The 27,969-nt window shown below is 37.6% G+C and overlaps 1 protein-coding gene across 3 annotated transcripts in view; it reads left to right on the top strand.

Annotated features, from left to right (window-relative positions):
* Positions 1 to 27,969, top strand: part of CDK19 (cyclin dependent kinase 19) — a 115,205-nt gene that overhangs the window by 20,379 nt on the left and 66,857 nt on the right. For 2 of the 3 annotated variants that reach the window (XM_027742135.2, XM_027742134.2), the window contains exon 3: positions 23,726 to 23,836. In XM_027742135.2, coding sequence (XP_027597936.1) covers positions 23,726 to 23,836 — 111 coding nt within the window. Of the gene's footprint in view, positions 1 to 23,725; positions 23,837 to 25,595; positions 25,609 to 27,969 lie in introns of those variants that run through there. The other variant, XM_039379816.1, reaches the window with a different exon arrangement.

Genomic DNA, 27,969 nt, shown 5'->3' with positions numbered 1-27,969 from the left:
TACCAGTAAGGCCAGGTTCAGAAATCTCATGCTCTTGAGACCAGAGAAAAAGTTGAAGGAAAATTTACCTTTAGTGGAGGAGGTCCGGGTTAGGAAGTGTCCAAACTGGACATACACAAGTCTGTGGTACCTGATGAGCTGTGCCTACAAGTGCTGAGGCAGCTGCTTGGATTTCATTTTGAGACCATCCTCAGTTATCTTAGAAAGATAATAGGTGAATGGAAGAGAGCAAATGTCACTCCTGTTTCCAAGGAGGATCAAGGGAACTACAAGTTGATCAGCTACATCTTAGTCACTGGGAGGGTGATGAAGAAAATATCCTGGTGGAAACGATTTCCAAACCCACGCAGGACAAGACAGTGATTGGGCGTAGTCAGCCCAATCGAAGGGAAAATCATCCATAACCAATCTGTTAGTCTTCTACGATGAGATACCTGGCATGGGGAATGAGGTGAATGCTGTAGATTGTTTATCTCGACTCTACTGAGGTTTCTGAGGCTGTCACCCGTAGCATTCTTGCAGACAAGCTAACACAGCCTGTAGACAAAGATGACTACTACTAAAGGTTTCATGTGAACCAGTGACTTGAATTAAGTCCTAGATGCTGTTTGGTTAACTCCTGGTCCCTTCCAGCTTTTTACCCACCCTTGCCAATGAGAACTTCCCCTCTTCAAGGATAAATTACTAACTGTAGCCATCTGCTCTGTAAATAGTAATCTTAATTCTAAAATTCATTTGATTTTTCTATAATAGGGTGTTTTTATAGATAATTTTTTTTTTTCTGTAGAGGAAGAAAATGAGACTAGGCTGTTGCAGATGATTTAAATGGGAGAACTAGAGCCAAAAACCAGTGTCATTGCTAACCTAGCCTTTTTTAAAGAATGCCCTAAGTTCTGCAGTTTTGCCCTGCGTGAATGTTGGGTCTGGGACTTGTAACCATTTTAGTTGCCACATCCTGTGCCTATGTGTACTGTTTTTTAGTGAAGGCTGCTCCTTCTGGGAGACCTTTAAGTGTTGCCAGTATGCTGTGGGACACTAGTGGGAGCATTAGTTGACCTTTGTGTTCATACTTGCATCTATGGGTACAGGCTAAAATAAATTTAGACTGTAATGTTAAACGAGTTGCTGAAAGCTTATTTGAACAATTTAGAATGCACAAATTATTCTCAGGCCTTTTGCCTACTGATGCAGTGTATGTTACAAACTGCTAGAGGGTACAAATATTTTGGCATCCTCAGTTTCTGAGAGTGGGCGAAGTTTTAGAAGCCTTGCAGGTTAAATGATTGGTCTTTGTAACCTTTTTGCATTTCTCAGCTTTCTTGAAGAAGGCTCTGTCTCACTGTATTTATATTCTTTTCTGCCTTCCTGCTGTTTGTGGCCTTCTTTTGTATGTGGACAGCTCTTCTGGGGTTGTGTTTCCCTCTGCTTGGGTTTGGGGAAGCTGTGGTGGTGTGGCGCTGAAGCTGAGTGGAGAAGGTCAGCCAGACTTAATGTCTCCATCTTGAAGCACTTGATGCTTTTACTGTGTTTTTCTCTGTGGTGCTGCTGGCAGCAGGGACATTCAAGGGGACATGTTGTGCCTTGCTGGTAGAGCTAATAAAGCTTACATGCTTTTACCTCTGTCAGGTGCTACATGTCATTTGCAAGCTGCTCTCACCTCCCTGGTTGGAAACCACTTAGTCAAATGAGCTAAACATGAAGTTACTTAATTTGAGACTGTGGACCAGGCTGACCTTCTAACCTGTTTGACCTGTCTCTGCATCCCTCAAGAATGCAGAAAAGATCACCTGTACAGAAATGATGGTAACTTTTCAGTATCAATAAAACACTTAGAAGATTTGTAATGCCATCAGTTCTCTTTTAATGAAGTTGCATAGATTTTTATAGTAGGTACAAGTCTCTGCTTCAGCTATATTGACCTTTTCTTTGGCCTTGACTATCATAGCAGCTTGCAGTACTTACTGCTGTGTAGACCCATGTAGGCCTTGGTTCCTGGCTTTGTTGAAGGCAAGATGAAGTAAAAAAAGGCTTTAAAAAAGTCTGTGTCCCTGAGTACATTTGCTGTAGGAGATTCCTTTTGAATGTCAGGGCTTCTTTTCTCTTGCCAAGATAGAATAAGTGAGTAGAATATTTGGCCACGTAAAATCTTCCCATAAATTCTCTACTACCTAATTAGAAAAGATTGTTAGATTTGTTTGTGGAAACTTTGAAACTCTACTCCCCTTTTCAATAGCTGAAGGTAGTGAAAGAAGTGAAAAAAATGTTTTTGAAGGGATTTTTATTAGAGAGCTAAGGCATGTGTTGGCTAGACATGCCTGTGCATTTTGATTTTATAAGTATGAATCAGCTGGAAAAAGGTTTTTGGTTCAGTTACATGACAACTCATGTTTTGCATGCCATAGGAAGAATAAGAGCTCTCTGCATTACATAGTTTAATCTTGTATAATCTGTGTAATTTAAATGCTTTTTGTGTAAGGGAGTACTTAAATTCCTGCTTTGGTTATTCGTCAAAAGGATTCTGTGGACATTTTCTGTCTTTTTTTATTTTGTTGTACCTGAAAGAACAATTAACTTCATTAAATGAAAGTATTACATAAGTAATAAATATGTGGAATAAAACAATTTTTGTTTAATCAATTAAGTTGACTTCTTTTATATCAGCTCATAAATACACTGTAGTGTTTATGAAAAAGTTTGAAGCTTGAAGTACAATTTTTTTATCAAGTAATCGTAACAAAAGTAGAGCATCATCTGAAGAGGCTGGTCGGCTCTGTTGTCTTACTACAGCTACCTCCTTCAGCAATTTAGCAACAGCAAAAAAGAGCACGCAGAGAAGAAAGGAAAAGAGAAACACTGCTTTTAGATACCTAAATGCAGAATTAAAAACTTTATTTCTTTTCATACAGAGGGTACTTTCCTTTACTTGAAGTTGTGTCTCTGCTCAAAGCGGGAGAGCAATATCAGCATATCGATGGCAAGTATGTTAAACAAAAAAGGAAAGCCTTTACTGCAGTCTAGCATGATATGAGCCAAAGAAACTTCTCTATGAATTTGATACTTGGCATCAGTTAGGATATAATTCACATGCCCAGTGCAGCTGACTAGGGAAAAATGGGTGTTCAGTGCTATTTAGACTCAATTTTTCTTTGCCTTGAATTTGTTGTTTGCTTCAGATTCTGAATATTCTGCGAACATAAAAATGCAAAAACAACTGATGGTGCCTTTAACAGAAATGAAAAAAAAGCAAAGCCAGACCTCTTCAGGTTAAACTGTAGACAGCAATGCACTGAAAGCAGATAGCTACTTTATCACTCAGTTGAAGAACAACAGAATTGCAGATAATGCAGAGAAGACTTTTTAAAATATTTATCTGCAAAACTTAAATACTTACTTCAAGATTGCTTGTGTTTGTATATGCACAAATGAACATATATGCTCACACGTTTTAAAGCTTCAGTTGGAATGTTTTGTAAATTTTGGGTTCTTTTCTGAATTTGTGTGATAAACTTTTATTTTTCTCTTCTGTTTCTCATACTTCCTTTAGCACTGAATATTTTCCTTATGTTCCTCCATTTGTGCTTTCCCTGTAGTCAATTAAAATTAGTTTCTACATGTTTTCAGTTTATTCTGTGTGGAGTTGTAAAATTGTTTGAATGATATATTCACTTCACATAACTAAAATGTGTCTTTCTCTAATTTAACATTACACTGACTATTTTTGATGCCTCAGACTGAGAGGTGATGGCATGGGTTTTTAGGTGATGGATTCTTTTTAAGTTGGGACTTCAGTCTTCAAATTCTGTTACTAAATTGCCCACTTAGTTCAGCAACAGGCTCACATTTTCTTGTTCAGCCTTTCACAACCAATGTAGTAGCAGAAGCTCTTGTTGCCCTCAGCATTCCTTGCAAGTGTCAAGTCAAGGTGAGCTTCAGCTCTCCTGACACCATCCCTACATGCCTGGGCAATGTCTTTAAACTCCTCCCGTGTAGCCTGTCCCTGTTTGCACTCCTCTGTATACTTGCATTTAAGCTCTGACAATCTGCTTAGCCAAGCAGGTTTCCTACTTGTATATTTTAATAGACCTGCCAGTTTTCCTGAGCTCCTTTGCTCTTCAGAGCTGGTTCCTGTGGCTGTCTACCAGTTCCTTCAATAAACTGAAGTCTGCTCTCCTGAAGTTCCAGGTCTGTGCTCTGCTACTTGCCTTCTTCACTCAGGATCTTATAATCGAAGAATAATAGAATGGCTTGGGTTGGAGGGGGACGTCAAAGATCATCTAGTTCCATCTTCCTCACCATGGGCAGTGATGCCACCCACTAGATCAGGTTGCTTGGGACCCCATCCACCCTGACCTTGAACACTTTGAGGGTTGGTGCATCCATGACCTCTCTGGGCAACCTGTTCCAGTGCCTCACCACCCTCACAGTAAAGAATTCCTTCCTAACATCTAATCTAAGAAAAATCTCTCCTCTTTTAGTTTAAAATTGTTCCCCCTTGTGCTATCACTATCTACTTGTGTAAAAAGTCCCTCTCCTCCTTTTTTATGAGCTCCGTTTAAGTACTGGAAGGCCACTGGAGAGATCTCCCTGGAACCTTCTCTTCTCCATGCTGAATATCTTCAAGTGTACTAGCTAATGGTTGCTACAGCCAAAGCTGCCTTTGATCGTCACATCTGCAAATAATTCTTGTTTTAGAATTATTATAGAACAGCTGTGTGCTACCATTATTGGCCCTTCCAGTGTGTATATCAAGAAATTGTGATAGCCTCCAAAAGTTAACTAGGTTCCTTGTGCCCCACTGTGTTGCCTTCTCAGTGGATGTCAGGGAGGATGTCTTGTAAGAACGAGGGTTTGTGGGTCAGAGACTTTCTCCCAACACAATGTCATTCTTATGAGTCTCTCCAGTGTTCCTCATCCACAAGCTGCCTGAGACTTCTTGGTGCTCTGTGAAGCAGAAATGAAATGTTATTAGTAGTGCCTAAACTAGATAAATTAATACAGAACAGAGGTGGCTGGATTGAAAATTGAATATCAGCGGGAAAAAAATTCTAGGAATTTGAGCAAATATTGCTTTTTTCATTCCATTATCTGGCATTGTTTTCAGCCCTGTATATGGATAAGTGGATAGCGTTTTTAGTCTGCAGTTATATTTTAGTCTGCAAGTTTTTGTGTGCGCGTTTTAGTCAGCTTTGTTATTTGAAGGCAAAATGTCACCTTACTTTTGACTAGAACTTTATTCACTTAATTGAATTTCATTATGTTAGCAGTTTCAGTGTGGTGTTTTTCTGTGGTAAGCTGGAAAGTAGCTCTGTTTAAGTACAGTTTCTACTGTATCTTATTGAGATTTGTCTCGTCTCTGTGTTGACTTGAGATGTTATTGTATGGCGGTTTTAAGATGCAAGGAGGCTTTCCTGTCTCTAAACTGTAGTTAACAGTCCAATAGTCACTAAGTAGATAGCCTGGTGTCTTTGATTCTGTGATGCATCTTGCCCGTAGACTTACAGTGTGAGGTTGTTGCTTAGTTTGCATTTTGGTAAGAAGGTGTGAGCATTATACTCATGTTCTTGGCTCCATTTGTCCATCTGATTGGCAGAATGTTTCTGCCTTGTAGAAGGAGCATTGTGTTCATTCTTCCTATGTCACCAGCAGTGTCAGGATGCTTCCTGAAACCTCTTGCCTGTATGTAGTGCATATACAAAATTGTGGTTGTAAGTGTATGCCGTGGGTATACTTGACCTTGAGCTTTTTTGTATGCAGCTACCTGAGCATGCTGAAGTTAATGTACTTCAGACTGACGATACTTTTGGAAAAAGTTATTAGTTTTCTGAATATGCAAACAGCATATTGAAAAAAGCTATCAGTAGAATAATTTTGATTGGAGGCAGTTATGAAATAGTTATGAAATCTGCTGCCAGTTCTTGAAGACATTTGAGAAAGTCTCTGCCTTTTCCTTCTGTGCTAATGAACTTATTCTATCCCATGACCCCTGCAGAGTTTGTTTCTCAACTGTCATTGTCTTAACATATTTTCACTTGCTTATTAGATTACTTTAGTTTCTTAATTACCTCAGTTGCCTTTTGTACTATTTCCCTTGCTTTCCTTTATCTCCAGATGCCTTTAATATTTACAAGCAGTATAGTGATTTCCTGTCCGCTAGCTGTGTCTTGAATCCATTTTGGTTTGACTTCTCTAAGTTTCTACCCTAAAAAAGCTTCTTATTACTGCAATTAATGGTTTCTCTCTGGTAAAACTCCAAGGTTTGTTCAGTATCCTCATTTGCATTAGTGTCTTTGCACTTCAGACTAACAGTTATTTCTTCTTTTTTGACATGTTATATTTGTTCTGTATTAGTGATTTTGTTCTTGCCTAGGTTTTATTTAGTCTTTCTTTTTTTTTCTGAGGATGGATGATCTTTACAGTCTTGTCTTGCATCTTTACAGTCTGTCTCTTAAGTATTTATTATACTTGTGGGCTAAAAAATACTGTTACTAAATTGTCTGTTGTACTGTTTCACATCTGAAATTCACTGAACTTTGCTCAAAGCCTTGCAGTCAAAATAAGTAATTCTGCTGTGATTTTACATTTTAATCATTTTCAGCTATCTCAATTGTTCAGATTTTCAGTTTAAGGCCAGATGTATTATTTAATTTTTGCTACTTCTGGGCATCTCAAGTCCAGACCATTTTCAAGCTTTTATTTATCATCTTCAGTACTTCTAGAATTCATGTTTTCATTTTCAACACAAATGGGCCTTGAAAACAGATCTGTAGTCCTGTCTCAATGGGATTATTTTCATACAATCAGACTGGTTTGGGTTGGGAGGGAAATTAGAGATCATCTAGTTCCAACCCCTCTGCCATGTTCAGGAACACCTTCCACTAGACCAGGTTGCTCAGAGCCCCATCCAACCTGGCCTTGAACACTTGCAGGGATGGGGCATCATGGCTGCTCTATGCAAGATTTTCCAATGGCTCACCATGCTCACAGTAAACAATTTCTTCCTTATGTCTAGTCTAACCCCACCCTCTGTCTTTTTAAAGCCATTCCCCCTTGTCCTGTCACTACGTGCCTCTCTCCAACCTTAACAATTCTATGATTTCGGCTTCTGTGTTCATTGGTCCTCCATCACATGCACGCACGGGAAAAAAAATAAATCCATCCATCTTGATGAGGCGCACAAAAGAATTTGTCATTTGGTGCGCTTCATTGTTGTTAATATTTTATCCATATTTATAAAACTATGATGAGTTTGCTAAGGCAACAAAAGGCATCTTCAAAGTTTGATCTGCTGCTTCTCTCCTAAATTTGGCTGGAGGACACTAGTGAGTGCCAGTAAGGGATGAGTCCTTGTGGTGCTTGAATAATTCCAGTAATCCAGGGGGATGGCAGTGAAGGTGACTCTGTCTGTACCACATTCAAGGGGATTTCTAGATTTGATGGGACTTGGTCTCAGAGTACTGTAAGCAGCAGCATTTTCAGCTTGACAGCTTGGCAGTGGTAGAAACTGGCCGAATACAAAGCCTCAGAGTGACTGTTGCTTGGCTGAAGGACAGTAACACAGCTGTTACCTTTAATGCATATGGAAGTTGGCTTCAGTATATGTGATCTAATAAATGTGGACTTAATGTTAAAAAGTCACAGCATTCAGTTGCATTAGCCGTGATAAGGGAGTGGTGGGGAGAGTGAATATGCAGTGTGGCTTAGGTCGATATTGCCCTTTTACAGTGCATGGTGCTCAGAAGGATTCTGTTGTCTAGGTAACAGGGTCTGTACTTCATTTCTTAAGAAAGATGGAACAGATGTTCCTGCAAGAAGCAACCAATTATCACCAGTGAGAATATTGGCAGTATTTAAACTAATTGCTTTGTTGTTGCAATTCATATGCTATGAATAGTAAAGAAAATTTAAAGGCAGGAATCTTCATTGGATGGCTTTTCCTGAATGAGGTTTTAAAAAATATTTATTTAAAAATATTACAAAATAGCACTCACTCATCTGTGTGTCTTTTCAAGCTTCCATTTATCACTGCATTTTCTTCTATATCATTGTCTTTTTATCTGATATTTGTAGCGTCTCTTTCGTGATCGAGTCCCATTGCTCCATCACATCTGTGTCACATCATATTAATTTATTTTGTTTATTTAAAATACCTAAAAATCTGAAGGCAATAGGGTAAAAGGATGCTTGCAATGGAATAAGACACTGAGGGGCTTTTCTGTCATGTAAATCTAAGATTTCTTTTTTTTGGTGGCACAATCCAGGCACAACAACTCAGATAGGGACTGTGCCATAAAAAACTGAGGCAAAAAGGAAGCCATACAGACAGGTGTATGTGTGAAACCCTCCTATGTGCTGCTTAAATGGGGACATAACTTGTGTGGTGGTGACAGTGGCAAGAAAGGGAGTAGAGCTGAAGGGGGGACAGCATGGAACAAGGAGTGCCTGAGCTCTCCCACTGCAGCACTCAAAGGCAGCGTGCCTTGTTTTTATGAAACTTTGTGCTAAAGTAATCTCATGTATAAATTAAAGTGTTTATTGTTTTCATGGATGTAACTTTGTCAGCCTGGAAGATTACTGTAGTCCTTACAGCATTGGATGTGTTCTTGTCTTCTTTATAAAGAGATCTAGGGGGAGGTGTGTATGCAAATCCATTTTTATACCTTTGGGATAAAATCTGATGTTGGGTATTAAATAAGAAAAGAGAGCACTGGGACTAGATTCTCAGGGCACTGTTTGTGAGTCCTTAGCAAAGCTAAGCCATAGCATTATGCATTTTAGACAAAAGATCTGGCCCATTGCCTGAACTTTTCCATGGTTCTTGCCAAATATAAAAGGCAAATATTCTGTTTTTTAGGTAAGGCATTGCAAAAACATGGGTTTTGTCTTGGCAGTAATAGAATAAAGGAAGAATCCTTGACCTACTCTCTTTTTATCGGCTCTGTTAAAGGACATGCTGTTTTGATTTTTATCTAACTGTGGAAAATGTCATAATGAGTGGAAATGAAGTGCATGTTGCACTTTTTGGATTATTTGGCTGAGTTATCCTATTGTATAGTAGTGACATGTTGATTGGAACAAAATGTCTTACTACATTCAGTTATTTCAATAACCATTGTAAAACATTTGCAGTCTGAGGAGGAAAAAAAATATTGTTTCTGGGGTGTTTTAATCCTTTGTACCAGGCTACTTGCATGTAACTTGTAATCTTTTACTTGTTATCCTTCCTCTGACTCTGGCTCCTGGCTCACTTTCTGTAAACTGTTCTGTGTTAGTTCTCAGTAATTTAATGCAGATAATGCATCCAGTCACTTAGCTGCATGTATTAGCTTATCTTTGCCTCTTCAGTCAGGAGCAATACTGCTTCAGTGTTTGTGTTCACTATCAGGTATGCTCTTTCATTGTCCTTTTCAATCACCGTTGTCTCTAATTTCTATTCCAAACCTTTTCTTTATTATATGGTTTATCCTTTGTATAGTATCCTTCATGTTCTGTTGCTCAGACTTCCTTATGATATCTACTGTGTAAATATTTGTGACTTCTCATTTGTGACTTCATTCCTGCTTGCATTTCTTCTTGATACACTTTTTTATTCTCCTTGTTTCCCTATTTTATCACAGGGTCTGTCAGCAGCAATATTTACTACTTTTACTGCTTCTTTTGTATTCTAGAGTGCTTATAATACAATCTTAGCTTCTGCAGATTTTTCAGCTACTTTCATGAGAGTTTTCTCCATTTTTACAGTTTAATTATATCACATATTGCCAGTCTCAGGTTCTTTTCACCTCCCTTGACACACACAGTTAGCTCTCCTCTTCTTCTGCCATTCCTTTTCATACAAATCATTCTGACTGATTTTATTCCCGGAGGTCATGCTCAAAGGATAAAAGAATTTGACAAGTACTATATATTTTTCCATTTTCTATCCTTGGAAATAGAAGCTCCTTCCTTATGCTGCTTCTTTTCCCTGCAGCGGTTCCTTTGTCTTATGTCTCGCTTTTTTCTGCTTCTTTCTGACCACCTGCTCACAACACAGCCTGCCATCTTGAGTAACCTCACTGTCATGGGAACTAGTGCTTAAAAGAGGAGAACAAGAGGCCACTTTTGCCAGAGGGTTGGTGGGCTTCTGGACTTTGTGCCAAGGTTGGATTGTTGGGCCTCTGGACTTTGTGCCAAGGTTAGGAGAGGTGTTTGCTGAATTGCACACATTTCTGTGTGTCTCTCCCCCCTTGACACTTTCTGTATTTGCCTTTTGCTTTCCCTTCCACTACTCTTTGCCTTAGTCTTGTTTTTCCTACATAGTTCATTCCTTTTTATACTTGTTTTTTTTTTTATTTCCCAGTCCTCACATCACCAACACCATTTTTGCCTCTCTTCCTCTTTGCTTAGTATCCTCTGCTTTTTTTTCTCCTCTTCCCTACTGTTTCCACAACCAGTTGCATTCCTCACCTCTGATGTACTACTGTAGTCCATGTATCCTTGTCCCATGGTCTAGGGTCTTTCTCCAAGGTCTAATGTATCTCACTTCTGATTCCAGCTCTACCATTCCTCCTGTTCATGGTGTTTCTCCCTGGGATGGTTCTCCTGACTGGTTTTTCTTCACCTTCTTCCTGCTGCTCCTCTTTCTGTAGTGAGTTTCATGTCCGTTGCCCTAGAAGAAGTCATCCTCCTCAGGACTGAGCTAAGCAAGAGAAAAATGAGGGAAACCTTCTCCTTTGTTTTAGTGCCAGAGCTCTGACCTGCATCATTTAACAGCTCTAAAGTTCTTCCTACAGAGTATGCTCAAATAACATTTTTTTTTCCCCAAGGGAAAGTGAAGCATCAGATGGCAGTTTGATGATAAAAAATTGCTTAGCCTGGCTTTGTTTCTTTGCTAACCTGTGCAGAAGTGCAAAAGATCTCATAATACTGGGCAGCTTGTGTAATAAAATTATGTTTACATTTATCAGCGTTGAATTTTAATGTAGTGGAAATGGGAGAGAAACTACCTTGCCTATTTACAGTGATGGCTTCTTGAACAATCATTGCTTTAGTACAGGTTGAGGGTAGAGTGAGAATCTTTGAATCTTTGTCACTCTTCTTCTGATAAGCTCTCCAAGTTTAAGAGCACACAAAAAAGCAAATTCAAAGTCACTAGAATGACTTTCAAGTGAGTTTCTAAAGTCAAGACCTGAGAGCAAACCAGACTCGGTCAACCAAATAAATCCCTGGTGTGTTCGGATGTTGAGTGTCTTTGTGCTATCCTGATCTCTTTCCACCTCAGAAAGGATACAGTAGCACTAGAAAAGGTAAAGAGAAGGGGAATCAAGAAAGTTGGGGATACAAACTACTGCCTTATGAACAGAGACAAAATAGACTGGGAATCTGTGGTTTGGAAGAGAGAGAAGCTGAAGGAAGATGTGGGAGGTCCAAAGTCACAGACTGAGTTGATAGATGCACAAAAGTGAACTGTCATTTTGACTGGGATTATAAAAATGTTATGTGCTGCTGCTAATTGCATGCTTAATGAAATACTGGAAGAGTTCTGTTGCAGGTCTGGAGAGTGACTTCCAATTACTCATTTCTGCATATCTGGGACAGTGTCTGCACTCAGTTCTCAGGAAGAAACTCTATCCTGAGTGTTTGTGTTACGTTGTTTTCAGAACCACATGGCTGGCAAAAATTCAGTTCACTACCCATGTGCTTGCAGTAGAAGTTACTTTAGAGAAAGGTAATATTCAGTGGAAGATAAATGCAGAATGCCATGTACTTAATCTCTTATGTTAGTAAATATTAAACAGTTACTAGTTTCTTCATCTTATTAGCTACTATTGTTTCAAAAACTCTCTTACAAAATTGATATTGTTCTGAGTCCGTATGAGTTGCCATAAGAGCATATTTACCATACCTTGTTTCTATTTTTATCTCTTTGCTCACCAAATTTTTAAATTTCATTAAGCCACCTTTTCGAGCCTTCCTGAACTGTATCCCTCCTTATTGAGGGAAATACTGATTTTGCTGCATTCATTGTCTCATTGAAGAATTTTTCATATATAATAGAAGAATGAGGAAATAGCAGGCTTTAGACTGCAAACTGACTTATCCAGTTGCAGTCTGATCCTGAGAGTATGAGAGGAATCTTGTGGTAGGCGTTTAATGACTTGGGAGACTGCCAATGAACATCTTGTTTTAGCTTGCTTCATACATTAGGTTTGTCTAACGTGTGGCTAAAGGTTACAGAAAATATGGGTAAAAAGTGAAAACCTACAAGCAAAAGCAGAACAAATTTAACAGGTAATTGTGTTAATGACCACTTAGAGCATTCTAGTGTTGTGCTTCCAGAGTGAAATGCTGATTTTGTTGTAAATAACTGTCAACAGACTAATTATAGAAATAATTCTTGAGTTAAAATTTTGAAAGAGTAATATTCTTAAATTAATCTGATCTGGAAACAGTATACAAGAAACCTGATGTTAAAACTGTGTGCAAAACTTTTGGTATTTTAGACAGACCTAAGTTAATGAAAGGAAGTTAAGAACCAAAAATAATACATTCTCTCCTCCTGTCCACAGGAGGAGCAGGGTACTGTACTTGCAACTGTAGGCTTGTCTATTATCTTGTTTAGGTAGAAGTAAGACATTAAAGCACATCAGTTGAAGTGTATCAAATTTTAATGGATGCTGTCATTTAGAACTAAAGCGACTTTTGTTTGATTCTCATAAGGAACAGAGGTTTAATGTGTTTAATATGTTTTGAATTCATACCTCTGATTTGATTTAATTTTCTATTTAAAGAAGACTTGAACTATAAATTATGTATCTAAATGCCTGCATCCCACTGGAGTACATGTGAAGAATAATCATTAGGGGATTTTTTAATTTTTTTCCCCCCTCTCTAACTATTTGAAGGTAATCTTTTTTTAATCCTGAAGTGCTAATTATGTCACATAGTAGTGTCACTGAAAACTTGACATGATCTACAAGATTGTGTTATTCCTCCATGAAAAATCTATTTCTGTGATTCAGCATCATGGAAATGGTACCTAACAGAATTGTATCCTGGCTGGAGATTGCTGTTGTGTTGCTGGATCTGTCTTCAGTGTTTGGTCCAGATTAGGGCATAGGCGCCTGACTTAATTTCTTCTCAGAGCATGGACTTAATGCTGGCTTTATGCTCATCTCTCATACAACCACTGGATATAAAGTTAAGCTGCCATTGATTTTTTTTTTCCCAAACAGTTTTGAATTACAGGAGAGTGTTGGATTAATACTTTGTCATATCAGAAGAGTACTTTTTTAATATGCTATTGGAAATGATAAATTGTTGTTGAACTGTTGCCTAATGATAACACTTGATTTATATTCCCATATATTTTTATATTGGAGAAATAGTTGTCTGCAAGTTGAGGACTTGGATGTGACAGTACTCAGCAGCAGCATACTGGACCTTGAATAGTACACCAAGTCCTTTACAAAGCAGGGGTAGATTTGAATTCTGAAGTTGGATTGGTAACATTGAGCATGACCACTTGAGAAACTACATAGGCTTGAAGTTCCGTGATGTATACAACATTTCTTGGCTGTTTCTAGGGCTGGAATACCTTCCTAGGCTGTAGGTTATTGAGCTGTCAGATTGAGAGGACATGCTGGCAAATTTGTTAAAGAGCCAAATCTGTTATGTATCATCTGATAGAACCCCTTACCAGCTGAATTTTGCAGGACAAGAGGGCACGGTCTTAAGCTCTGCCAGGGGAGGTTTAGGTTGGATATTAGGAAAAAAATTTTTACAGAGAGAGGAATTTTTTACAGAGAGAGTAATCAGACCTTGAAATGAGACCTTGGAATCCAGGGCGGTGGTGGATTAACCGGCCCTGGAGGTTTTTAAAATGAGACTGGATTTGGCACTTAGTGCCATGGTCTAGTAACCAGGGTGGTATTGGATCAATGGTTGGACTTGAAGATCTTGCAGGTCTTTTCCAACCCAGTTGATTCTATGTGCTCTGGGTCTACATGGAAGCCAATGCAAGAAATTTTCATATCACAGGATAGAGAACTTCAGTAGCAAAAGCAGAGGCACGGAATTGCACTTTTCTCAGTCCAGTAGACATATTTACCAAGTTGGAAGGCTGGTTGGTCATTGTCACTGTTTGGGTGCAAGAAGTTGTTGGGTGGATGTTTTTTTCAAGATCTAGAATTTATTTTAATGGTAACTTCAAATAACTTATAATTTGTGTTGTGTAGTTTGTAATGTATAGACTGTGGAAAATGGCAGACTGTCACAAAAGTGAAAAATTACTTTAATAATAAATCAAAAAGTTAGTTAAGAAGATGAATCAATAAGTAGACTTCAAAACTAAAGGGGAAAAATAGGCTGTAAAAATATGTTTTCAGGATAGCATTGTAATCCCTGTCCAATATTTTGCATAGGTTAGAAATTTATTACTTCTTGAGAGTTTCATCACTATGGTGCCATAATTAATTATGTTGAGGTTGGAAAAACATACTTCTTGGCCATTCTTTACTAAAACTTTGTTCCTCTTACTGTGGTTCATATACCATTTATCATTCTGAAGTCTTCTTGAGAGGAATATCTACTTTGAAAAATGGATGTTTGATCAGAATTGGTGTCTAATCTCATTATTTGCCCTTCTCCAGGGCTTTTGGAAAACCTCAGTTGCCATCACTGTTTATTCACTGTGAGATACAGTGCAAGAGCAAGGTGATAACTAGTTGCCAGGAAATCAAAAAAGTGTGGAAATGTTAGAATAAGCCCTGTAAGAGAAAACTAGTTGTAGTTTGAAAACCCAGACAGAATGTGTAAGTTTGTGGAATTATGTGATGCTACTTCTAAATTTTAAAGGGATATTAGCAAAGTGGTGTGTTGTGTCCCCTCTGCCCCATTCTAATGCTTTAATATAGCTTTAGTTTTAAGAGTATTTGTTAGTTTGTTGGGAAATTTCTTTATCTTCTCAGTAACAGAAAAAATTTCTAGGCAACAAAAAAGCAAATTCGGGGTATCTTAAAATCTTCAGAAATGACAAACATTTCCAACTGCTTTTTAGCAGGTTATTTTCTTTAGATATTTTCAATGTAGTTGGAGTTATCTGAGTGGGATGAATGTTCTTTTATTTTCTTTTAAGTCAAATAAGGAGAAAAATCTCTGAGAGAGACAAAGCTTTAATTTATCTATACCTTTTGGTTGGGAGGAAAATGGTTGTTATTAAGTCTCTGTCAGACTGACCAAAACTGACTATGGAGCTGCCTTTGACAGAAGAGAGAGTATAGAGTTCAATTGTCCTAAAGGAAATAAGGTTTCCTTTAGGAAGATGCATAAATTCAATAATAATTCAGATGTATTTTATAGAAAAGATATGAAAAAAATATATATTTAATATGTGCACTGGAAGTAAGTTGATTTTTGTGGTCTTAATGTCAGTGTTTCCTTATATAGTTGCATTAAAAATTTCTTATTGTGTAAGTAATTTTACAGTAGTTCTTTATTTGTACTTAAAAGTCTGTGCTATGGTACATGATATTGGTAAATAAGAAATAGAAAGAATCCTTATATGTGTATTTCTACCCGTGTTCTTCAAGAAAAATGCCAAAATTACTTAATTTTCTATTGTTGGGAACCTCGAGAATTAAAAATGCAGTTATCCTAGTTTCTATTCCTTTATTGAAATGTAATACTTAAGAAAAGTCTTTTGCCAAGCTTTTGTTTCAGAATAATAATGTTATTTAGCAATACCAGACCATTTTCAGCTCCTGAAATGAAAATATTTATAGAATAAATACTTTCTTAATCCTTCTCATAGGAGAAGGGTGGGGCAGATTTTTGTCCTCTTCCTGTCCTGACATTTGGCAGTTTACTAGCTAGATTCTGCTCAGTGTCTTTTTACTTCTTTATTTTTTAAAACATACTTGATTTTTCTCTTGTGGGAATTTGGAAACCTCACAGTTTGGGGACTGTGTGCTTTAGAGAGATGGAAGTACGAAGAAAGGAGAATGGTGAAGGAAGTGTAAAGCAGACTTTGAGGGATGCTTCAATGTGAAGGACTGCTTGGGATCAAACTGATGAAGATTGGGTACATGTATAGGAGAATTAGAGGGAAGGAGAGAGTCTGTTTGGAGTCTGCTTTAAAATATTTTAACTTGTTAATTTTAAATTGGAGCATGCCTTGTAAACTCAGGCAGCACTCCTAGCAGTTCACTTGGTTTTGCAATGCCAAAGGCTGTCCAAGGACAGGCCTTACCAGACCAGTATACCAAGAATGTCCTCTCTGAAGCAGAGCTTAAGCTGATGCTGAAGTTTACCTTTACCTTTCTTCTTAGGTTCTTTGGACAGTGGGTTTTTTTGGGGGTTTTTTTTGTGTTTGTGTGTAGATATAGATATCCATGTCAATTTTTATGTTGCGTGCATCTTTTTGAGACCTCTTAGACACATGTGAGCCTTGTGCAAATTAAAGCTGGAAATGAACCCTCTGTACCTGCTTAGTTTGAAGCTCTTATTATAAAGACTTTTTTTGGTGCTTCGGTTATGCAGTAACTCTGTAATTGTAATTTCTCCAAGTTACAGTGTTACTAATATAAACAACATGATCAAGGTAATCCAAATTGGAAAACCCCAAAATTCAGAATTATTAACAAAGCTGAATTTTGAGTCATTTTTTAATATGGTACGCTCCTTCAGTTCTCCTCTGTTTTATTCTTCTTGATAACTTTGAGACCAGTAGCACAGTTAGCAAAGGATTGTTCTTACAAGTTTAATAAACAACTACCTGTTTTTTGTTTGTTGGTTTTTTTTGTTTTGGTTTGGTTTGTTTTTTTGTTTGTTTTTTTTTAGAGACCCATATATACTTCCCTGAGGGAAAAGCTGCAGCACAGGGTCTTCGTGGATTCTGGATGGAAAGGATAATATTAATAATACAGAGGAGAGGATCTAGGGTTGATTAATAACATCTAAGTAAGTTGGAACTTTAAAAGATCCTCTGAAGACGTAAAATGATGACCTTTAGTTTTCTTCGAAAAGCCTAGTGTCAATTAAAAAACAACTTCAGTGAAAGCTTTGAATATGTTTATCACACAAGAACTGACTTTAAAATTCTACATCATGCAATTGCTTTTATGAGCTATCAGGCTCATGTTTTGGTCTTTTCTATGATTTCTTGTTAAAGGTTTTCATTCTAACCTTGAAAATGGTTAAATGCAGCACTACAGTGTGCACTTCCATCAAGGAAACTACCAAGGCTGTTCCAGATCAATTTAAGTACCTAGATCAAAAGACTGAAGTAGATTGTGTGAAAGGTAGGAACACCTATTAGATGAGATTGGCCTCTGAATAAATTTCTGAAGATGATTATAGGTTTTGTCATCACTGACACGGAAATACGTTTGCTGCAAGATTTACTATTGTCAGTAGTGAGAGCACTGTTTGTGTTCCAGTTCTCTCTAATTTTTCTTAGATTTCCTTCACAGCGAGATGAAAGTGTCTGTCCTCACCCTGCTTTTGTAAGTGCTATCTAGAAAGCATTATTCATCCTGTGGTATAAAAGTATTTCTCTGCAAGATTTGTTTCTTTGAGGAATGTACTATTTGACTGGTTTTAAATGTGCTAAACACCCTTGTAATTGATCTTGTTGTTTATATTAATAACACTGCAACTCTTCTCCTATTCACAGAAATTGTCTGTCTTTGGGGGGAGAAAGGCAGAACTTTACATACCTCAAAAAAGAGCAAGAGTCTTCCTAGTTGCTAGTCTACTTCATATAAAAGTTACTTGCATTATATGGTGGTAGACAATTTGCAGGCTAAGTTCAGAGTTTAAATTAAATTGGTCTAGGAGCTCGCTGCCAATCAGTACGTGAGCTTTTCAATCTGCTGGAGATGATCAGTAAAACCTCATTAAACCTGTCTTTTGTGAAGGCTTCTATACAGGCAAGTACTGCATAGGCATCTATCTAGTGAATCTAGTGGCTGACATCAAATTGTCAAGTAATTTTGTTTTCCAATGTTGATCAAAGCGCAAATGAGGTATACTGTTTTCCCTGCTATTGAGAAGCTATTCCTAAACCTTCCTGTTCATCAGATGCCATCTTGCAGAGTAATTTTATCTCTTATCAGTTGTGTCTTTCTACTCTCAAACATGATTATCATTTAGCGTAATGATTTCTTTCATCTTTAGTGTTCATGTCTTTGTATTTTAGTGGACATCCATCTTATTTCCTTTCAATATTTGATCTGTTACATTAATTGAGAAAGCCTTTTATTCCCTGTTGGGAGATAGATTGTTCACTCCTTTGGTCACCCTTTGCCTCTTTCAGAGCAAATTCATCTTTTCGTGTGTGTGTGGACCGGGAAGTGTTTGAGCATGAGTAAAGAAAACTGCATATAGTATTTTAAAAATAGATCTCAGAAGCCTTTTATATATTGATATCTAATATCTGATAATATCCAGTTCTACCTTTTTTCACCTGCACCTGATGACTTCTCAGTCTGTAGTAGAAATTCTTGATTAGTTTCTAAGTGCATGAATTCAGATTTTGTGCTCATCCCGTTTCTATTACTCTTTGTTTACTCAGTCATAGAATAAAATAGCATAAAAAATGATGCATTAGCACACTCCTTTTCTTCATTGGGAACGCTGTTTTTATTGAATCAGCTAATTTAATTCACACTCATAATTTTGATGCTAAGATGGGTTTTATTAATAAACACAGTACTTGTTCTCTGTTAACTCCCCAAATAGTTAATATATAGAACTACTTGGCCTTGAAATGTATCCCATTGTTGGCTGCCTTTTTAGGTAGTTTCTTGCTCACCTCAAACTTATTCCCATCTTTTCCATCTGACGAAGTACTTAGAGTTATTATAAGGTTAAAATTTCAAAACAAGCAGAAGATCTATGTTCAAAATCACTTACTGGATAAGAAAATCAGGATAGTGGATAGTTTTTTTAAAACACATTTTTCTTTATGTTTAGCGTTTCAAAATGGTTTTTTTGCATGCTTTGGGTTAACAAGTCTGCAAATGCCTTGTCTCCTTTCCATTTCTCATTTATGAATGTATGGGATGTATTTGCTAATCATCTGATATCACCTCTGAATTTTGCTTGTATCTGACTTGTGTTAATTTCCACTTTCTGAAATGTGAAGCATTTCCATTATGTGTTTGTTCTTTCCATGATCAGTATCATAACTGTTATTAAAACCTGATGTAAAATATTTTAGATTTTTATTTTTGTCTTTATGTTTTAAGATATCCTACTTCTACTTTCTTATTCTTGTGCACTCTCTTGTGCTCCTTCTCTGCCTAGACAATCTTTACTGTCTATTTTGACTTTCCATGCAAAGTCTAACTCAGCATGACTGCTGACACTTTGCATTTCCAATGCTTCAAGCTCCTATATCAATTCTGTTGCCAACTTAACTTTTTCTCAGGCATCAGAGACTTTCCCTTATGACCTCCATCCCTCCCCTGCTATAAGAGACATTGACTTGTGAGGGAAATTCTCAGTGTCCCTCATGAGAGAACTTATTCATCAGACAACTGAAGAAATTACTAGCAATTCTACATGTAGTGTGTAGCTGCCCGGGAGTCCTACAAGCTGTTCCACGCTATTTGGGCTATCCAAATGCAGCATTTTAAAACTTCAGACTGTGCCATTAGCTAAGAAAGGTAATAAGCAGAGATGCTTGTACAATTCTCTTGATAATAATGATAATAATAATCATCCTCTAATATGTTTACATGAAACCCACTGAACAGGACAGTTAAGTTTCGCAGATGTTGACAATTCACAATGATGTCCTTCTCAATGTCTTTTTGCCTAAACTGCTTTGTGTACTGTTACCAAGAAAGAAATGTACCGTAACTCACTCGAGACACAAGTTTTTATTAGCATTTTACCACAAGTTGGATTTGATGGAACTTAAATTTTAGAGCAACATTAAGCTAAAAGACTCTTAAAATATGATACTGTGTTCATTTAGTAATAAATTCGAGTAGTTGCAGATCCTTTTTATGTTCAGGTTGTTATTTTGTAATAAAATGTTGTCAGGTACACTGGGATCTTTCAATTACTATGACAATGTACTGATTTCTTCCTTCTAACTTTAGATTTGAATTAATCAAGTCTCCAAATTGATTTACTTCTAAATAAGATTTCAGAAAAACAGTACTAGTATTATGTTTCATTTATCTATTTTGTATGTTTAAAGTTTAAAGCAATCTGTGCTGCAGGAAATCTAGAGACAATAATTCACCACATCTCTGAAGTTGTTCATGTGGTTCTAGGTATGGCTAAAATGCACGTTTGTGAAATGCTTTTATGGTGGTGAATGAATATACAGCTGTATCATAAGAAGGTGACTTGTGGTGACTTACCTGTTAGATGTACGTGGCGTGTTTCGAAGTTAAATATTGGCAAAATTCTAGTCAAACATAAAAGTCGTTAGGGTAGATGGTTGCTACAATTGCGATGCAAGTAGCTCCAAATATGTTCCCATGTTTTCACACTATTGGCGTCCCCGTGTCTGCTTTCATGAAAATGTGGTTTCCGAAATCCCTGGTTGCTTTTTAGGTAAGCCTTAGATTAATACTTGTCTTTGAAACACTTGTCTCAAATTTGCTGGGTTTTTATTTCCATAGCCGTGTATTTGGTTCTGCCATGTATTCCTTTCTGATCGCATCTTCCCGGTGCATTTTGAATGACTCTGCTCATCTCCACTCTTTATGTATGTGGTGGTTTGAGATCCTCAAAATTTAATTCTCGAGTCCAAGCCCCCCCTCCCACAACTCACCTCAGTGTCAGAGAGGTTTTCCAGACACAACACAAGACTCAATATGGGGGGAAGGGAATTATATTACAATCACTACACAAATAAATATTATAATACATTATATATGCAATCTTAACTATTTCTCTTATGATAAAGCAGTATTTACATTGGATCAAATTTCTTCTCCCTCCAGTAAAAGTCCAGGAGGGAAGAAGGAAAGATCCTTTCCACCTTCAGGGCAACAGTGTCTCTCTTCTTCCATGCAGCAGCTGTAGCTGGATCTCTTTCCATTACACGCAAGGGGTCTTCTCTCACCCCTCTCGGCTCTTCGACTTCCAGTCGAAGGTCTCTTTCTCTTCCGTAGACTGCGGTTGCAGGTACAGGCTCGCTTCCCCACGTCGTATCATGAAGTGCAGGGGTCTTCGTGATGGTCCCTTTCCTCAGGGGTTTGCCTCTGAGTCAGAACGTCTCGGGCAGCTTTCAGTTGAAAGCCTTTGCCTCAAGCGTTCTACCAGAGCTCCTGTGCTCTGTCTCAGGCTGCCAGCTTGGCAGCAGCAGCGGGGGGTCAGGCCACTTCCCCCGCATTCCATTTGGCTGTCCCGGTCCAGCTTCCAGAACATCTTGAGCTTCTCAGCTCCTCTCTCCGGTACTGCTGCATTTCAAGACTCCCCTCAAGTGGGAGTCCACCTCTCCTCTCTAGGAGGTGTCTCAAAGGGGTTTTGAGGGTTTTTGGTTCAGTTCTTACCCCAAAACTCTGTCTGTAGAGTTTAGTTCTCTCTCACTCTCTCTCCATTAGACATCTCTGTGTCTTCTTGCTTGGCTGCATGCCGGCTTTGCTGCTTCTTCTTATCTCTTGGTTTTCTGCCACAGCCTCTGTTCACTGCTGTCTCTGCCGCCGTTCCTGCTGCCCACTCACAGGAGAAAGACTCCCAGCTTCTCAGTTACAGACCTTGGTCCAGTTTAGCACTGTTTCTGAGTTTCTATGACCCCAGCCGGGGGCTGGAGGACCGTGGCCCCCAAGCAGGGCTCCTGCCCCTTTCTCCTCGTGGCTTCAGAACATGGCCACTCTCCTCTTCAACTGCCTCATCATCCTTCTTTTCTGGTTTGGTATGATATGTTTTAATTTTGCAGGAGCGCTGATTGGGTCAACACCAAGAGAGACATCACCTACTCGGGGGTTACCCTTTTTTAACTCCAGGGGGAAAAAACCACCTTTTTTTTCCCCCACCACAATGTACCTATGAGCTACAGCAGCTCAGTCCTTACGGTCACTCCCTCTTCTGCTGTAGTCTGTTTCTAGACAAGATTATTTTTAGACATAAATCTTACCAGCATTTCTGTGGCTCATGCTCATCACTTGTACTCTACAATATCACTTCTGATCTTGTCTTGGTGTTGAGCACCATTGCAAGTCCAGCATAGGTAGAGCAGAGCTCCTGTTCTTGAAAAAGTGTGTTGAACTTCTGGAGCCAACATTTCCTTGGTCTGGCTCCTGCTGAAGGCCCAGCTGCTGTGGCACCCAGTCTTGACAGCCAGAATGTAACAAAGAGCAAATCTTATGAGGAGAGGCTGAAGGAACTGGGGTTGTTTAGCCTGGAGAAAGGAAAGCTCAGGTTTAGAGAAAGAAGGAAAGAGACAAAAAGAAGAAAACGCTTCCTGCATGGTAGAAAAAAATGTTTCTTTCATTTGCTGAAAAACAGGAATAGATTTAAGCAGCTATATTCTTTAGGAGATTTCTTGTCTTGACAGATGCCTGTATAGCCAAAGGATAATATAATTTAAAATTAATTTTTTCTATTTCCCCTAAAATAAACATCTCGAGTCTTTTACTGTAAGGTGAAAAAAAGGCAGATTCATTTCTCTTGAATGGGCCTTGGAACCTACTCCATTTAGTATTTCGCCATTATAAATTGATTCTTGGCAATGCATATACTAGTGCTGCAGATGCAAGCAATTTCCAGATAAAACAGAAATTATCAATCATTCTTGTGACTGATGTGTGGAAAGGGGGAGGGGAGGAAAACTGATTCCATGGAAATTATATTTTTGGGAGTACTGCTTCCCAGCACCTCCTGAGACTAATTTAATCTGGCAGAAGGGTAACTTCAGCAGCGGTGCCTGCTTTAATGTGCTGTCTAATTAGTCATGAGACCTAGTTTTCTTTCTGGCAAGCAGTAAATAAGCTTGGGTTTATTTCTGGATTACGGGACAGTAGTTGAAGCAACCATTAGAAAAAACATTTTGGTAAACGTTTCTTTGAAAGCACCCTTAGTTCTGAGAACAGCCCATGATTTTCGAGCCAAGTGAGTCAGGGATCCAAAGCAAAAGAGAATTGTTTGTAATAAAATAAATATGTGGTGATCAGGAACTGTGTTGTCCACACAAAGAATTGGACCAGCTGCACAAGCTTCCTCCTGGCATCCTTAAATCCTGATGTTCATCTTTGACAAGAAAACAGTTATGTTTGTGTGTCATTATTGATAAAAAGGATTGAGCTTTGGAATGGGCTCCTCAGGAAGGTGGTGGAGTCACTGTCCCAGAGGTGTTTAAGGAAAGACTGGATGTGGCATTTAGTGCCATGGTTGAGTTGACATGGTGGTGTTTGGTCAATAGGTTGGACCGACTATCTGAGAGGTCTTTTCCAACAGAGTTGATTCTGTGATAACATCTTTTAAGATAGACACTGTTGGCAAGTGTGGGATGGATAGGTGGGATGGGCAGCTGTGTGCTGAGTGTGGGACAGAGAAAGTAGGTAGTGACAGGCAGCTGTGCTGACAGAACAGCAACCCATGACGTGGAGGCTGCCCATGTCGTTATTTAGATATTTTTAAGATAATGTGCTGAATCAGTGGCATCTTTTCTTCTAGGGCCTGTTTAAGGATCCCTTGTTTGCTATTTGACCTGTTTGGTGGTTTTGTTGGTGTGTTTGTGTTGTACAAGCACGGAAGTAACAAGAACTTCTCTGTTTCTCTGCAGCTTTTACGAGAGTTGAAGCACCCAAACGTGATTGCATTGCAGAAGGTTTTCCTTTCTCACAGTGACAGAAAGGTTTGGCTGCTGTTTGATTATGCTGAGCATGATTTGTGGGTAAGTACAGATTACCCTGTGTGTTTGTAATAAGAGCTTGTTCAAACTGACTTGTGTGTGACATACCATTATATAGGCAGAGATGCATAAATTTCTTGCTCTGTAATTAAGGGTGTAACTGACATCCTGTTATTTTTACACTTTAAAACGTGCAAAAGACTATGTAGAATTTTTCAAAGTCAGATTGCATTTTGAAGTGAAAAGGATTTTCCTACAAGCTTTAATTGGAGTTAAAGAAAGCATTTCTGAGTTGAGATCTTCTAAAACTGAGTTTGGAAATCTATTTAATATTTTTTTCTGCCATCTTGCACATGCACAAATGAAAAAAAAAAGAGAGGGACCGTTTTACAGAGTTCTCTAACTGAGATATAGTGCAAGTCACCAACATCCAATCATCTATATTCTAAACAGAGAATTTGGGACAGTATGAGTGGAAAGAAAATAAAGAAGAGTAAGCTAATTGGGTCTACTGATGAACTATCACTACATGAAAGAGGCATAGAGACTTAGATGTCTGTTTTTAAGTTTCCAGCAAAATATAGTATGATTTGATTTAATCTGTTGGAGAGGATGACATAAATGACATCTTGAGTTGAACTCAGATGCAAATATTCAAGCCCCACATCTGTTAAGAAGATGTGAGTTCCGTGAACCTGGATTTGTGTTTAAACCCAGAAGATATCAAACACTAAGAATAATCAATATGTTTATAATTCCTTTGAAAATATTGGCAAGGAGAGGAAGTGTTAATATTAATTCCAATATTACTTTTTAAGGCTTCAGTAATATAGAAGTTGCTATTACTAATGTTAGTGACAAATTGCTCAGTTTTTTTGTACTTAGATCTTGAGCTGATGAATATGTACTTGTAAATGACACAAAATTGTAGTTGGAAGGAAAGTAAACTTAGACCATGCAAAAAGGCACTTCTGGCTCAGAACAAGTAAAGTCATGATGTTTCATTCACTTTCATAAGCTTAAAAAATATTTAATTTTATTTCTCTTATGGGCTAGCACTTCTGTATTTTAAAAGTTTTCTTCATCAATGTTCAGTGTAAACTGAGAGCTTTGTATTTCTTGTAACTGGTGGCAGTGATGATAAAGAGGAACGCATCAGCTAAACCTCTGTATGACAGAATTTATTTGTGCATCAAATGAGTTTACCCATTTTATAGAACAATCACAACAAACACATTTTACTGCTACATTTATTGCCATGTCTTAAACACCTCTTTTCTAGCTTTTTCCATTTGATTTTATTTTGGATGTGTGGTTTTTACACTACATAATGATTTTTCACATGATTTAAGAGCTTTAGATGAAGAATCACTGCAGCTTGTTCTTACCACTCCTCACATCTGGCTGAGTATTGGATAAAATCTCAGTGAAGTTAATTATTTTCTATTATTTAAGACTGAAATGTTTGTTACAACAAGGTATTTGGTGTGAACTGATCTCCCACTTCCTTACTTTCTCATGTTTGTTTTGGTTTTTTTTTATGGGACATGCTACACAAATCATTTCTCCTTTCCTGTATAGTTACCCATGTTTCCTCACTTCTTAAACCTTTGCCAGGAATATTTTCCTCCCTTGCATAAAGTTGGCCATGTTCAAGGCACTCTTGATTCTGGCTTAACCTTGATCCTCATTTCCTTTACCGTCAGCACTTCCCAAGCATCGCTCTTAATTCCCCTTTTGTCTCTTTTGCTCACTCCCAACTTTGTGTCTTTTTCCACGCTGCCTCCTACACATGGAACAGCCTCCCAATTAACGTACGTAAAGATCCTTCACTATCCTCCTTCAAAAAGCTCCAGAAAATCCACCTATTTTGTAACGCATTTCAGTAATACCAACCACTTGTCATTCTGTCTGTGTTGTGTTGTGTTTTGCATTTCCCGTGCTTTACAGCTTGTGCCCTTTCAGCTCTTTGGGGTAGAATTTGTGGTAGGGGATTAGCACATTTTTTTTATCGCTTAGCATCACGTGCTTCCCCAGCACTACATAAAACCAAAATAAGTCTATTTATCGTGGGTATGTCAGTTTGTAAGGATTTAAGTTTTGGAATTGTAGGTGTGCTGTCACTAGAGAGATGTAGATTCCCAGAGACCAATGTTTTGAAATGCAGGTAGCTTAGAGTTACCTACCAAAATCTGTAAGTATGGGAACTGTGCTTCTGTTCAAAGCTGCCCAGCTTTAGTAACTCCTATTGGCTTCAATGAGAAAGAGTACGTGCTCATCACGTACAAACATCAGATTAATTAAAATCATTATATTTTTCAGCTTCTGTACTGAAAACATTTGGCAAGAGATGAATAAACTATATTAGATGCTATCTTATTCTGTTCATTTTCTAATACTGAAAAAAAATTGTCCTGTTCTAATGAGGAAAAGTGATGGTGCCAATTAAGCTTATTAAAAAGTTCTTTTCTGGTGAGCAAGAATTTTTTTTTTTTACTTTGCATTTAATTTATGTGAATTAAACTGCTCAAATTTGAAATTTGAGTTTCGATAGCTGCATACTTCAACGTTTTCTATAACATCTATTGATACCATTACCAAGGGATGTAGAAAGCTGTGCTAATTTGAGCTACTTTTGACAGGTATTGATGAAGACCGATTGTGGTGTTCTTGCCTACAAACTTTTTTTCCAGTTTTAACAACTAAGTCTATCAAAGATTTCTTCTTTCGTTATCTCTCAGCTTACATTATGCGAGACAATGCAAAGCCATTCATGAGATTACCATAGAGAATATCTAAGAATATAGAAATTGTTTTGACAAATTGATTTATAATTAGTTTCCTTTAATTACCAAAATTCTTAGTGTAATACACAAATAATTTCCTTATGATTTTTCTTGATTATTTTTCTCTGTCAAAGAGAACCAGTAAAATTCTCAGGCTGTAGGATGTGCCACACAAATTAATTTATAGCATATTGTCTGCACTGTCATCACTGCTTATATATGCTCATGCTGTGAGGTAAAGATGCCTTAGCTTGAACCTCAGTGTAAAAGGAGCACCTGATACAAGGTTAAAAATATGTGTGTCCTCAGGTGCTATTGAATATCTTAATTCCTGATAGCTCACTTCAGTTTCATGCCTTTATATTACAATGGCCTGAAACTTTCAGCTTCAGATGTTAATAGCTACAGAAACAACCATCTTCTGATCCTTCTCTTGTGAGGGACGTTCCTTTTTCAATATCTGCTCATAAGGTCCTGGATGCTTTCAATCCAAATTGTACAATTTAGCAAACACAAAAAGAAATAAGCACTTAGTTAATGCATAGCTGAGTTAATCTTAAATCCCTGAGTGGAACTGATACTGTTTTTAAGTTACCACTCCATTACATAGTTAGAACTTCATAGATTTACAGAACTATGCATGGAATAGTGTGACAAGAATGCGTGTAACTGCTTCAAATGATATGTGTATTTTTCTGGTATGTTAATTTTTGACCTTTAAAAATAAAAAGTATGTTTTAAATGCCAGAGTTTTTGATGTTTTATCACTAAATTTTCCTATTGCGCTTTAATGTATGTTCTTATTTTACATTAGTCTTAAGTTGTATACTACTCTCCATAACTTCCTATGTTAAAGCTCATGCATTTTAAGACACTTTTCAAAGTCATATCAAATTTATACATTAAATGCATGATGTTTACTTAAATGGACTTTAAAAAAATTTGTTACAAGATCTGCTCTAGAGATGAATTCTGTTTGTTGTCAGTCTAATTACTTTTAGCCATTGGAGAGGTTATAATATTGAGAGCTTTTCTTTTGTTCCCAGCTACTCTCATACTTGTAAAGCATCAGATTTTTAGGATTGAAAATATTTCTAAAGCACCCATTTTTAGTACCACAGATAAGCACACATTTGATGTCTTCAATTTTATAGTCTCTGTATTTTTAAGTAGGATTTTTGATTCTAAGCAACATTTTTGTTACACTTCTTTTTTTACATTCTGAATTAATACTTTACCTACCGTTCCTGGTTGTGGTACAGAGTTAATTCTCAGACTCATTTAATATGTGTATATAACTTCAAATCTTTGAGATCCCCTTTTCTAGAAATGTAACCAAATCAGAAGCTTCTGGATGGTTTTTATCTCATTCTGAAAAAGCAACATTTT

This window comes from Pipra filicauda, unplaced genomic scaffold (assembly GCF_003945595.2).
Source record: "Pipra filicauda isolate LSUMZ 115617 unplaced genomic scaffold, ASM394559v2 scaffold176_size3548034_pilon, whole genome shotgun sequence".
Taxonomy (NCBI): Eukaryota; Metazoa; Chordata; class Aves; order Passeriformes; family Pipridae; genus Pipra; species Pipra filicauda.
The sequence above is the reverse complement of the archived record's forward strand: the minus strand, read 5'-3'. Positions and strand labels throughout refer to the sequence as shown.